General features: G+C 37.5%; 1 protein-coding gene across 2 annotated transcripts in view; it reads left to right on the top strand.

The window, feature by feature from the left end:
- mop (tyrosine-protein phosphatase non-receptor type protein myopic) overlaps nt 1–13,376 on the top strand; it is a 289,765-nt gene that overhangs the window by 160,132 nt on the left and 116,257 nt on the right. For both annotated transcript variants that reach the window (XM_090387729.1, XM_090387730.1), the window contains exon 15: nt 10,652–10,803. In XM_090387729.1, the coding sequence (XP_090243855.1) occupies nt 10,652–10,803 (152 nt within the window). The remainder of the gene's footprint in view (nt 1–10,651; nt 10,804–13,376) is intronic.

Below are 13,376 nucleotides of genomic sequence, written 5' to 3'. Positions count from 1 at the left end.
AAATGAACTAATGAGACTCGTGACAGAGAAGAAAAATGCATGGGATGCATATAAATTATCAGGTGACGCAGAAGCTTGTGGCAGATATAAGCTAGTCTGTAATCAGGTCACAAAGGAGGTTCGGCAGGCGAAGGCGGATTACGAGAAATCTTTGGCAAAAGATGCTAAGAAAAACAGCAAGGATTTCTTTACTTATATAAACTCTAAAAGGAAGGGGATGAATATGATTGGTCCACTTGACATCGATGGTTCAACTGTTGATGATCCTGCTTAGATAGCAAACAAACTGAATGAGTATTTTGCATCTACATTCACACGTGAGGAATTAGTACAGTTTGAAAATGGAAGAAGGTTATCAAATTGTAGCAGTGTGCTTAATGATTTTGTAATAACTGAGAGCAAAGTGGAGGAGAAATTGTTGAAGTTAAACATAAGAAAGGCACCTGGGGTGGATGGGATCTATCCAGTTATTTTAAAGGAGGCGGCAAAGCAACTAAGCAAACCCTTAGCCATAATTATGAGAGCATCCTTGGACTCAGGGGAGGTTTCCACGGACTGGAGATGTGAGGTGATCTGATTGAGGTGTATAAAGCATTGAATGGTTTGAGCATGCTCAATGCTGATGGAATCGTTCCTCTTGCTCAGAATAATCACCTGAGAGGGCATAAATTCAAATTGAGGAAAGACAGATGTAGGACAGATATGCGGAAGTTTGCCTTTAGCCAGCGGGTAGTTGGTTGGTGGAACAGACTTCCATCCTTTGTTGTGGAAGTTGATAGCCTAAATAAATTTAAAGCTGAGCTGGAGGCATTTTGGAACAAATGGAGGGGTGAAATGGGAGCAGGGGTTTTTTTTGGCTGATGTTGCATAAGCTTGCTTTCTTGCATCATATGCCTCTACTAATGCTAATCCTCACAATTCCAGTTATCACTATTATCACAAATGCAATAAGATTGAGTTTACTACCCTTTTATAATAGATTTCACTAACAGAAAAGCCCAATAAACTGGAAAGTGCAAATTGTTTTTGTTTTATGGTCATGACCTCTAGAAATGTGCTTCAGAAAAAAATATCACAAAGCCGTTCAAAATTGATACTTATAATGGAACATATGATAACAGTGAAAGTGTAATGCATTCTGTGGCCAGACTGCGTAGCCCTTCTCTCGGCTAATAGTAGCGTTTGTAAAAGTGTTGGCTGTGTGTTTTGTTTTTGCATTAAAAGTGAGTGTTAGTTAAAAGTGATTTTTTTTTGTTGTGCTTATTTATATAAAAGTAATACAATTTCACATAAAAATGACGTTTTAGAGAGTTAAATAGCTTAGTTATATAGCGAAAATTTCAACTTCTCAGGTCTTGGAACAAATTGCCAAAAAAAAAAAAAAAAGAATAATGTGTTGCTGGGTTCATATACGTTATTTTCACAATATCTCCATTTATTATTCCTGTGGGATGCAAAATATGTTTCCATATTTTTTTTTTTTTTTCAGTTTGCACTAGCCGGCAAAAACTTACGTAAGTCGAGTATTATGTAAGTCGGTGAGTGCCTGTACACTTATTTGCAGTTCTGCAAAATTCACATATTTTACATGCTATGATATTATCCTTATAAATGACTATTGTAACTGTACACTCCTCTGATCATTCAGAATATTAACAGAAAATTTATTTATTGCCGTCTCAGTTTTCATAGTTGATATGAGTTTATATGGAAGATTAAAGTAACTTTTAGTGTATCATAGTTAAATTACTAAATACAGGCTTTCTAAAATGTTTGTCGTCACTTCCAGTGGTTTGAAAATCATATAAGAAAACATAGATTAATGCAATGCTTTTCCAAGACTGTTTTCTGCACTGTTTTTTACCAGAAATGTAAAAATATATTTTGGTAAAGAAAACATCGTTTAAGGCATTGCTAATCCTAGACAATCCTCCTGATCATTTCATTCTTCTCATATTGTGAATTACAATCCTGAAGTTAAAGTAGTGTTGCTTCCCTCAAATACCACTTCTTTACTCCAGTCTATGAATCAAGGGGTCATTTTCATCTTTTAGAACTATGACTGGCTACTGATCAAAAGGAAGCAACAACTTTCACACAGTTTTGGAAGGGATATATCCTTCTTATGGCAGTAAGGAATATTCTTGCATGCTTTCCGGAAAGATAATAAGCAATCCACTATGATGGGTTGTGTAGTAAGCTTTGCCTGCAGTTTGTCCATGACTATAAAGATTTTAAGCAACACAAGAAATTGTCACAGAGGAAATTTCAGACATTGCAAAGCATCTTAATATTGAAGTAGATACTGAATATGTGAATCAGTTGCAGGTTGAAACAAATGTAAATTGAAGAAAGGGATGATCATGATGATGAAATCTCTGGTATCTCTTCAAATAGCTTGAACCTCAAATATTTTAAGAGAAATCATGATAAAGTTTGAAGAGACATTAGGAGTCACAGAGGATTCTAATCCCAACGTTGAAAGAAGCAGTAGTATTGTCAGAGGCCCTCATTATATCCTGTTTTCTTTAAGGTTCTTTGTGGTGAAAATAAAGCAACTCATCAGCCTTCTTCAAAGGAATTTTTCAAAGAGAATTATTTATAACAGTAATTGAATTTATTAATATTTCAAAAAATTCAAATTATTTACAAACCTTTTCAAACGATTATGGTAAATTACAAGAGTCTAATGGGAAATACACTTGTCATATTCGTTGGTTAATATACAGTTTTCTGAGAATGAATTGCATATTTCAGCCAAGCATTAGGTTATTTTATGATTTTTTTTTATGAAAAAATGCCTCTTCAATCCCCATCATATATTAGCCACAGTTATGCCATGGATCCTGCTTTAAACATTATCTCATTACACACAAACCATTTATCATCCTCTTCCAGATGATCCTAACTTAATGCAAAGTTTAATAAGTATTTGTTCTGAAAATTGATCATTTGTTTTTGTCACAAAGAAAAAACTGAATATTTCTGCTAAACAATAAAGCTTGTCAGAACTTCAGAAACATTTCATATGATGTAAGAAGATTTTGGTATGGAAAAAATGGTGTGCTAAATGTTTCTCATTGGCATAAAGCATTTTCTCTGCATGCAACACACATGTATCAGTAGACGAGCACTTCAGAAAGTAATAAGACAAGTATGTACAGCAGTTGATATATGTTCATTCAGATCATATCCGTAGCTGAGTGGGCAGGAGTGGGAGTGCGGTAGCACACGGTCTTTGAGTAGACCGGGGTTCAAGCCCCTGACTGCTGAATACAGTCGATCTGCCAACCTGCACTGGACCAGCGTGGCAGATTGTGGTCCATTTCCCTCAGCATGAATTGTTGAGGAGGCTTCCATCGTGCAGTGGGTTGATAATAGCTGCACTTTACTTTTTTTTTTTTTTTTTTACATTCAGATCAACATGTCCATTTCCAAAATGTCACCTTGAAATGCAAATTATCCCATCATATTGCTGACCCATGACTGAAGTTTATCTAAATCTCTGAGAACACCTTTTGTTTTGTTTCCATGGCCTTTTTGCATGTCTCATTTGATGGAAATCATATGCCCCTGAAATTGTTCTTCAGTTTTAGAAAGAGTCAGTCACTAGATCCCAGACTGTAGGGAGGATGTACCATAGTGCCAGTGCCATTTTTGCCTGTAGAAAATTGTAACAATGCAACGCATGTGAGCATACATTATATTTTGTGCAGAATGTCAGCATAATACTGTTCATTGACAGTGGAATGTTGTGGCACTGCATTTAGTACCAGATGTCTAAGTAGTTCAGAATATTATCACCTTTGATTAAGATCTAAGAATATTATCATCCCACTTGTTTTTTGGGGGCTGAGGGATCAGAAATTTTCCATTGCATTTCCTCCACTCTTTTGTTGTTTATTAATGGATCAAAATGGAACAACCGAGATTTGTCAACTTTAATGATGTAAAGAAATACATTGCCAAGTTCATCAGGATGCTTTTAAGTTCTTTAAACAGTGACTTGATATGTTATTTAATCAAGAGTAAACTATTAAGCTGGCTGTTTGAGCATTCTATATATCAGCCCCAGCAGTCCAGGAAAAAGAAAAAAGCTCACAAAATGGGTAGAGTGGGGGAGAATACATGTTGTAGTTTCGTTTAATATGTATGTTTCAGTCTTCATGTAATCTGAGGGCTATGTGATTGAGAAGTGGCAAGTATTGTTTTCAGTGTTTTTTGTTTAGTGGATAAAGATGTGCTGCTGCTATTGGAAGTCTGAAGAAGACTGAGCTAGGATTTGGCTATTCCCTTCACTAGCCAAATCCTGGGTCAGTCTTCTTCAGATACATCATTGTGTTTGAAGATGCTGTGCAATGCATCCACTTGTGGAGATAGGAGTGGTCATAATGTTTTAACTCATGAGTGTATATAGATGTAAATATGTGGTCAGTCAATAAATTGCATATCAACTCAGCCTAGAATATTACATATAGTTTTAGATCAGCTTAAATGCCTTTAATCTTATGATAAAGATTAATAAATAGCATTTTCCACTGGTGAGAAAACTTTAGCATTAGTAGAGGCATATGATGCAAGAAAGAAAGCTTATGCAGCATCAGCCGGAAAAAAAAAAAAAAAAAAAAAAAAAAGCTCGATTTCACCTCTCCATTCGTTCCAAATACCTGTCCAACTCAGCCTTAAATTTATTTAGGCTTTCAACTTCCACAACAAAAGATGGAAGTCTGTTCCATCAATCAACTACCCGCTGGCTAAAGGCAAACTTCCACACCTCCACAGCCAGGTGGGCAGGAGCAGCAGTGCGTAACACACCACGCTTCTTGATTAGACCGGGGTTCAAGCCCGCGACCACCAAATACGGAGAATGTGGAAAGGTCAGCGAGTGACCACTGCATATCCCCAGAGCAATATGGCCTTAGTTGCTAATGCTTCTAAAAGCCAAATAACAACCACAACTGCACATCTATCCCACAACTGTCTTTCCTCAGTTTGAATTAATCCCCTCTCAGGTGATTATTCTGAGCAAGAGGAACGATTCCATCAGCATTGAGCATGCTCAAACCATTCAATGCTTTATACACCTCAATCAGATCACCTCACAGGTGCCTAGTCTCCAGACACTGTAATCTGCAAAAATTGAAGCCTTTTTTTTCGTAAGAGCAACACATCGTTCCATTCACTAATCTTGTTGCCCTTCTCTGTACTTGTTCCAGCAGCTCTATATCCTTCTTAAAATGAGGGTTCCAGACCTGTATACAGTACTCAAGGTGTGGCCTGACCATTGCCTTATACAAGGAGATAATCACCTCCTTAACCCTGCTAGAAAAATTCCTATATATCATTAACAAGACACCATGAGCTATTCTTGCAACCCACTGCACTGCTCATAAAACTTCATATCTGCCTGCACAATTACCCCCAAGTCATTTTCATTCTCTACCACTGTCAGTGTAGTACCACAGAGTTGATACGTTACTCTCGGGGTACTGCTTCCCATATGTAGTACTTTACATTTGTCAATGTTAAACTTCATTTGCCACCTCTCAGCCCATCTGCTCAACCTTTCTAGATACCGTTGCAGCAGCGTACTGTCATTAGTGTCATTAACAACCATGCCAACCTTCGTATAGTCTGCAAACTTGGACATTAAGCTTGATATACCATCATCAATAACATTTATAAATACAGAAAACAACAATGGATCCAACACTGAACCCAGAGGGACTCCAATAATAACATTAATCCATGATGAGCAGTGTCCATTGTTACCACTGTCTTCTCCCACTCAACATCCCTTTATCCATAGCAACAATTTGCCTCCAATGCCACTCTGCTCCAATTTGTGCTGCAGTCTTCCATCTGCAACAGTATTAAAAGCCTTTCTAAGATCCAAATATATGATATCAAAGTTATTCCCTCCATTCAGTTCCTTTGTGACCACATCAAAATATCCAATCAAATTAGTCAGACAAGACTTTCCTTAACAAAACCATGCTGTGTCCGAGCTATAACTGAAGTTCTAGATAATCCTGCAGTGCTTCTTTAACTAGTGTCTCCATTAATTTTGCTGGAACAAAAGTTAAACTAACAGATCTGTAATTAGTTGTCGCCCTTTGATCCTCCTGTGTGAATTGGGATCACATTTGCACATCTCCAGTCCATGGCTACCTCCCCTGAGTCCAAGGAAGCTCTCGTAATTATAGCTAAGAATTTGCTTACTTCCTTTGCTGCCTCCTTTAATATAACTGGATAGATCCCATCCACCCCAGGTGCCTTTTTTTTTATGTTTATCTTCAACAATTTCTCCTCCACTTTCCTCTCAGTTATTACAAAATCATCTAGCTCACTGCCAGAGTTTACTTCACCTCTGGCATTCCCCTCCCTGAATAACTCATGTGTGAATGTAGATGCAAAATACTCATTTAGTTTGTTATCCCTGAGCAGGATCATCAACAGTTGAACCATCAATATCCAGTGGACCAATCTGATTCACCCCTTTCCTTCTAGAGTTTACATAGGTAATGAACTCTTTGCTTTTTTTCTTTGCATCCTCTGCCAAAGATTTCTCATAATCTGTTTTTTCCTGCCTAATCTCCTTTGTGACTTGGTTTCAGACCAGCTTATATGTATCCCACGCGTTTTTCTTCTCTGCCACATGTCTCATTAATTCATCTGACATCCATTTAGGCCTAAACCTTGAACAATATTTCTTAGTTGATATTTAAGCCTTGTAGCTTCCAAGATTATTTCTTTGAATGATTCCCATTTTGAATTTGCTGTTCGTAACATCATCAGTTGGTTCCACCGTATAGAATTTAAATACTGTCTCAGCCCACCGTAGTCGCCTTCACAAAAGCAAAAACCCTTCCCTTCACCGCTGATGGTAGATACCTCTTTGAGTAAATCCCACTTCAGCACACTGTGATCACTGCCACCTAGTGGTTCCTTTATCTGCAGAGTCTTAATGCATGAAGGATCACTACTGATAATCAGATCAAGAGTATTACTCCCTCTAGTTGCCTCCCGAACATGCTGATGTAGAAAACAATAATCCAATAAATCCTCAAAAGCCTTGCTAGTGTGTGAGTGACCAACCCACAAATTCCAGTCAATATCTGGGAAATTAAAATCCCCCATTATAAGACTCTCTGATTTACTTGCCCACTCTATTTCCCTGTACAGTTTCTTATTATACTCATCAGAGTCATTAGGCCTATAACACACTCCTGGCTGCACTTCCTTGGATTTTGTTTCTTAACTAATAGCATAACCCCTCTCCCCTTCCTGTTCTGTCTATCCTTCCTGTACACATTGTACTCCCCAAATTCCAGTTCTGCATTCCTTATATGTGTGTGACACCATGTCTCTGATATCCTAACAATATCTTCCTTTGATGTTTTGACCAATACCTCAAATTCATCAAATTTATTTACCAAACTCTTGGCATTGGTGTATATTCCTATTCTTAGCTACCCTAACACAACCCACGTGTTTGCTTGTACCCAATGACTCCCAACAGTCTCTGAAATCCCCTGCATCTTGTTTTCCTGGCTGCTGCTCATTCCAATAGAAGCAGTGCAAGAATCACTTTCACTTCTGCCAACAGCTACTGTTAATCTATTAGGCCTTGTATCCCCCCAAGCTAACAGTTTTCTCGACCCACCTAACACTGCTTCGATAGCATCAGCAAATATTCTTGCGCCCCCCCCCCCTTTCTATTTAAGTGTATCTCCTCCCTGTAGAAGCAGTCTCTCCTATTAACTTATTTACAGGCAAAATTAAAAACATATTTAAACTATCTAGGACACTCTCTGGGAGTGGATGTTTTCCATAACCATTTAAAATTTATTTAGAGGGATCAGCAAATCTTATTAAAAAATAACATATTTTACCACAAGTGTTGGCTACAAACTGGATAGGTTTGACTGGCATTCCATTCCACTTTTTGTTTATTGTACATCTGGTGTTCCCTGTTGAGAATTAATGATATATTCTTTTATTTTGCAACAAATTTATCATTGTTTAGTGGTAGGAAACAACGTTAAGATGTATTATGTAGCGCTGTACAAGCATGTAATCAGAGTTTAAGGCATCTCATAGTCATGATGATGACAGTGGTACCACACTATGTATAAATAAATACAGGATGTCTCAAAAATATTGGTACAAACGTTTAGGGGAGGTAGGTAACATCTAAAGGAATGTGAATCGCATAGGAACCTATAACCGGAAATGTCACGGGAAAGTAGTAGCAGAAATGACACAAGACAGTAATTAGTGGCAAACATTTATTTTACATAATATTAACAATGGAGTATGAGATGGATGCATTTCATGATGTTACAACAGATGCTCAAAGGTTCCACCATGAGACGCGATGCATGCGTGACACCGACGCAGCATGGATTGGCGGACACTGTCGAACACACCTGGAGTTTCTTTGACAGTAGCAGCAGCGCAGATGAATCTCGCCACGAGATCCATTTCCGTCTCCACAGGCGATTCATACACAATAGATTTGAGGGCCCCCCACAGAAAGAAATCAAGGCTCGATAAATCAGGTGAGCGTGGGGGCTAGGCAACGGGTCCACCATGGCCAATCCATCAACGCCCAAAACGCCTGTTCAAATGGTCACGAACTCACCTTCCATAATGGGCAGGCGCCCCGTCATGTTGAAACCAAATGTTGCATCTCACATTTGCTAGAACATCGTCAAATAACCCTGGTAGGACTTGTTCAAGAAAGATCCGATATTTAGCACAGTTCATGCAGGATGGTAACAGGTATGGGCAGATTAAGCAGTCACCGACCATACCTGCCCACACATGAGCATTGTGCTGATTGAATAAGCCTCATCCGTGAACAAAACATAGGCTGGAAAATTCATGTCTTGAACACTTTCTTGGACCACTGCTCAAAAGCCACACGTGCAGGATGATCTTGGGGGAGCAGTAACTGAACCCTTTGGAGATGAAAGGGGTGTAAGGAATAGTCTTGCCAGACACGCTGTACCCTTCAACGAGACACTCCTGAGGCAGAGGCATGTGTGCTGGTAGTAGGATTATTCGGGATGGCATTCAACACACCTTCCTCCATGGCTGGAGTTCGCGTCGAACGTGGTCTACCCCGCACTACTCCTGTTACCTCTAAATGACCCATAATCGCACAAATTTTGATGCACATGCACAAACAAACAGTGGTCCAGTTCGTGTCTGTCTGGGAAGCGTTCTCCATAAATTCGTTGAGCGGCTCGTCCATTGCCCTCTGCTAATCCATACACTAGGTGCATGTCTGCCAGCTCACAGTTCGTATATCGATGCATGCTCTTCGTGCAGTGACTACTGCTTGAATGAGTAAACCAGAAATTTTCCCTTTCGCGAACTGATGAACAGCGCCATCTACCGACTTACGGTGACGTTTCCGGTTATGGGTTCCTATGCGATTCACATTCCTTTAGATGTTACCTACCTCCCCTAAACGTTTGTACCAATATTTTTGAGACACCCTGTATAATCCATTTTGAGCTATGAGATACCAAAAGTGTAGTGATTGTTATACAGGAATCATCTTTCTTCAGTGCCAGAATGCACTAAAGAAAGATGATTTACTATATAATGTAATAATTGAGAAGAGAAAAGAAAAGAAAACCATTCTGAGATATTACATGCATTATGTTGGAGTTTACAAACTGGAAGCCAAAACTTGCCGATTCCTGCTCCCTTTCTTTGTATCCTACTTATCAATGGCATATGTGATGTCAGAATATACATGAAAATAAGTTAAACTTTGGATATCTTTAATTTACTGATTCTCTCTCACATTTAAAAAGAGATTTGATTCAAGTGTAAGGGAATGGTCTTTATATAAATAAATAATACCAGACCCAGACATTATAAAGGAACAGTCTTGGAGTCCATCATCTGTGCACTTATTTCATTTCTAAGTCAATCCAAGATGCATGTGTTCTATTGAAATTCATAAAGCATTGGAACATTCATGAACAATCATTTTAGGAGGTTTGAAACCATCCTGTTTAGTTCTCAGTCACTATGGTTTTATGCCAATGTGAACCATTTTGCACATGTTTTCCTTACCTTACCAAATCTTCTTGCATCATACGAACGTTTCTGAAGCAACTTTCTTTTGATTAATACAAATCCTATTGACACAATAGTGTTCTCTAGTTGATTCCATTTTCACTTGTTTAGGCAAAATTCAAAAGACATGTTGGCACTTTGCTAGCATTTGCTCACGTTATACAAGTAATAGACAATGCACATCAGAAGATAGCCTAGTGCTGCCATTATATGTTCTTTGTTATGTTGCCATTTTTCTCGTTTAATAACTGTCTGCATTTATAATCTTCTTACATTTTTGAGCATACAGTGGATAATACACACACAAATATAAGTGAATATAGATGCAGAGTAGCAGTATTTAGGCTTACATATCCTGCTATGACACATTGGCCAGAAGGAAAAATACCTATGTATATAGGTTTCATAAGTAAATATTTATATATAGGTAGGTAGATGCTTACTTTTTCATTCAGAGTAATGTAATTTTTATGAAAGTATTTTTAAGTACATTCTTTTAACATTCTGTTTTTAGGATTAATTTTTTTATCTGATATCCTTTACATTGCAGAAAGTCTTTGATGATGAATTAAAGAAGCATGATCAACACATTTCATTTCTAGAACAGAATCTTGCTGCCCAAGACAACATCCTCCTTGCACTTACTCAGGCAAATGCACGATATGCTGAGAGGAGAAAGGCAACTGCTGAGATACTCAGAAAGTTAGTTACAGTTCCTAAATTTTATGTACTTTGCAAATTTTGCTTATCATAGTCAACATACTGATTATGATAATTGGCAATAACACTTTTTTGAAATTGTATATTAATTTCTCTGATCAAGCCATTCCCAATTTATATTAATTTAAGTGTAACAGAATTGAATTCAGTTAGTATGCAGCCTACTTCTTTAAGCAGGTTTTAGTCATCGTCTTTAGTTATTATTAAAACACATATTTTGGCAGCAAAATATGAAAAAAAAACAGGCAAATAGGCAAAATAATAATTAAAAATAGGCTCTGAAACTACAACAGTCAGGGCCCAATGGGTGGTTCAGTATAGTTGTTTAAAGGCCACTCTGGCTTGAAGGTGCAGAATTTATAGCTGTTCTGCTGACAACAGTAAAATCCTAAATATGTATAAATTCTCACAATATATTATAATCAAACAAGTTATCAATTCTTAATAAGCTATGAAAGCAAAATGGATAAGTACATTAAGACTTAGTTTCTCTCATTAAAAAAAATTAAAGAATTTCATTATAAATAAAGCATAAAGTGAGCATAAGTCAGCAAGAAAGAAACAATGAAAGTTACTTTGTTCATGCAAAAAAAAAAAAATGTTAATTTGGCAATCCTTGACAGTCCAAGAACAAATTAATCAATGTGAAGTAGACATAGTTAAGTCTAGAGCAGCAGTGTCCAGCCTGTGGGCTGGATACAGTCCCCTTGGAAAGTGAACTAAAAACAGCATTTTAGAGAGTCACGCCACTGTGTACACAGACTCAAGCTCAACTGTATCAAATGTGTACATAAAGTCCAGCGCAGTCATATATATGCTAAATGCAGTTATGTACGTATCAATCTTTCATATTGTGAATTCTACTATTTTGATATAACTTGTTCATTGAATTGAATTAAAAAATCATCCTTAAAAATGTTCCGTAAGAGGAAAGGCGTTTTGGAGTGTCATGTTTTTAATCAAAGGTGGACTGAAGACTATTTCTTCATTGAGTACAACAAAAAAGCACTGTGTTTGGTGTATAAGGAGACTGCATCATTCACCTTAATATTGAAAGGCAGTGATTTTTTTCAGGTTGAAAATTTTCTAAAGTTAGCATTTAAAGACAAAAAGTAAGGTTTTTAGGGTCCGTAGTCTAACGAAGGAACGTCACTTGGTTGTCTGTCTGTCTGTCCGTCTGTCACAGCATTGTATCTCTGGAACCACTCAACCTATTGACTTGAAATTTTGCATGGGTTTGTACATCATGTGGGCCAACATAACGGCATATTGATCGTTGTTTACAAAAATTTGTACCAAATACGGAGGATGCGGAAAGGTCAGGGAATGACCACCGCATATCCCCGGAGCCATATGGTCTTAGTTGCTAATGCTCCTAAAAACCAAATAACAACAAGAAAAATTTGTCTGAGAAATGGGGGGTAAAATGTGAGGGGACAAAACTGTTGTCGACTACCTAAAGCTTATTATACACTGTTGGAAAGAGCTCAACGAGTAGGTTTAAAATATTTTTAAAATTAAAAAATGGCGGCACCAGACAAAAAAATGTGAGTAATTTTTGCGTCCCCTATTTCCGTCACTAATGGAGCTAAAAATTTAAAAATCACATTGGCTATGTGTTATTTGATGCTTATCAAGGGAAAACTATTCCAATTGAAATCTATCATTTACTTTTTGTGTTAAAATTAAAAAAACAATTTTTTATTGCACTTCGATAGTGCATTTCTTTGTACTAAGTAACTCCTTTTGGTGACAAAAAGGTTGCTAAATAGTTAGTTAATAATTCCATAAAGGTCATTTATAAATTTTGTGATGAGAAGTATTTTTTAATAATTTTCAAAGCTGGAGTTGTCCCGGCAAGGAGGTACTCAGAGGGCCAGTGTTGAGGCAGCTGTGGTGGGGAGACGCCTGCGCAGTCTTGCACGCCCCTCACCTGTTGTCACTTCTCCCCCAAGACTCTAATCACTTCTCCAGGAAAAAGTTGGAGTCGCTTCTCCCACCCTTGTCGTTCACAACAACTGGAAAGATTCAATAGTTCCTCAGTTTTAAGCCAAGCCGGGATACTAGAAACTTTTTTTCAGTTACCATAAAGCTTTCTATTTGAGATACTACCCTAACAACCATTCGTGACAATAGACCCTTCATTCTGAGTACCCGGCGCTCAGTAGTTGACTGATTTATTTGTTTTTAAGAAAACAAAAGTGAGGTTCCAGAAAATTCCACTTAAAACAAGGACTAAATTTTCGTTATGTTTATTATTTAAATAAAACTAAGTGCAACTAGGCATAATATTTTAAGAGTTTAAGATTCTATATCTATATAATATCGGTGTAGATACACCATACACAACTCTAAAGAAAAACTGTGGTAGTAGTGTGAAAAGCATCATTTCATATGGTTCTCATCCTTTACAATGGGTTGTCCATGTATTGCACCACTACTGCTTCACTAATAGAGAAGACTATTGTTACTTATTCTTGGTGAGCACCACCACCCATACACCACTGTTTCAAAGCTAGTTGGCTTTTCACCCACCATTGAAAAGCCAACTAGCT

Source organism: Mastigoproctus giganteus, chromosome 13, assembly GCF_048544385.1.
Source record: "Mastigoproctus giganteus isolate SK-2022 chromosome 13, ASM4854438v1, whole genome shotgun sequence".
NCBI classification, from domain to species: domain Eukaryota; kingdom Metazoa; phylum Arthropoda; class Arachnida; order Uropygi; family Thelyphonidae; genus Mastigoproctus; species Mastigoproctus giganteus.
The sequence above is the reverse complement of the archived record's forward strand: the minus strand, read 5'-3'. Positions and strand labels throughout refer to the sequence as shown.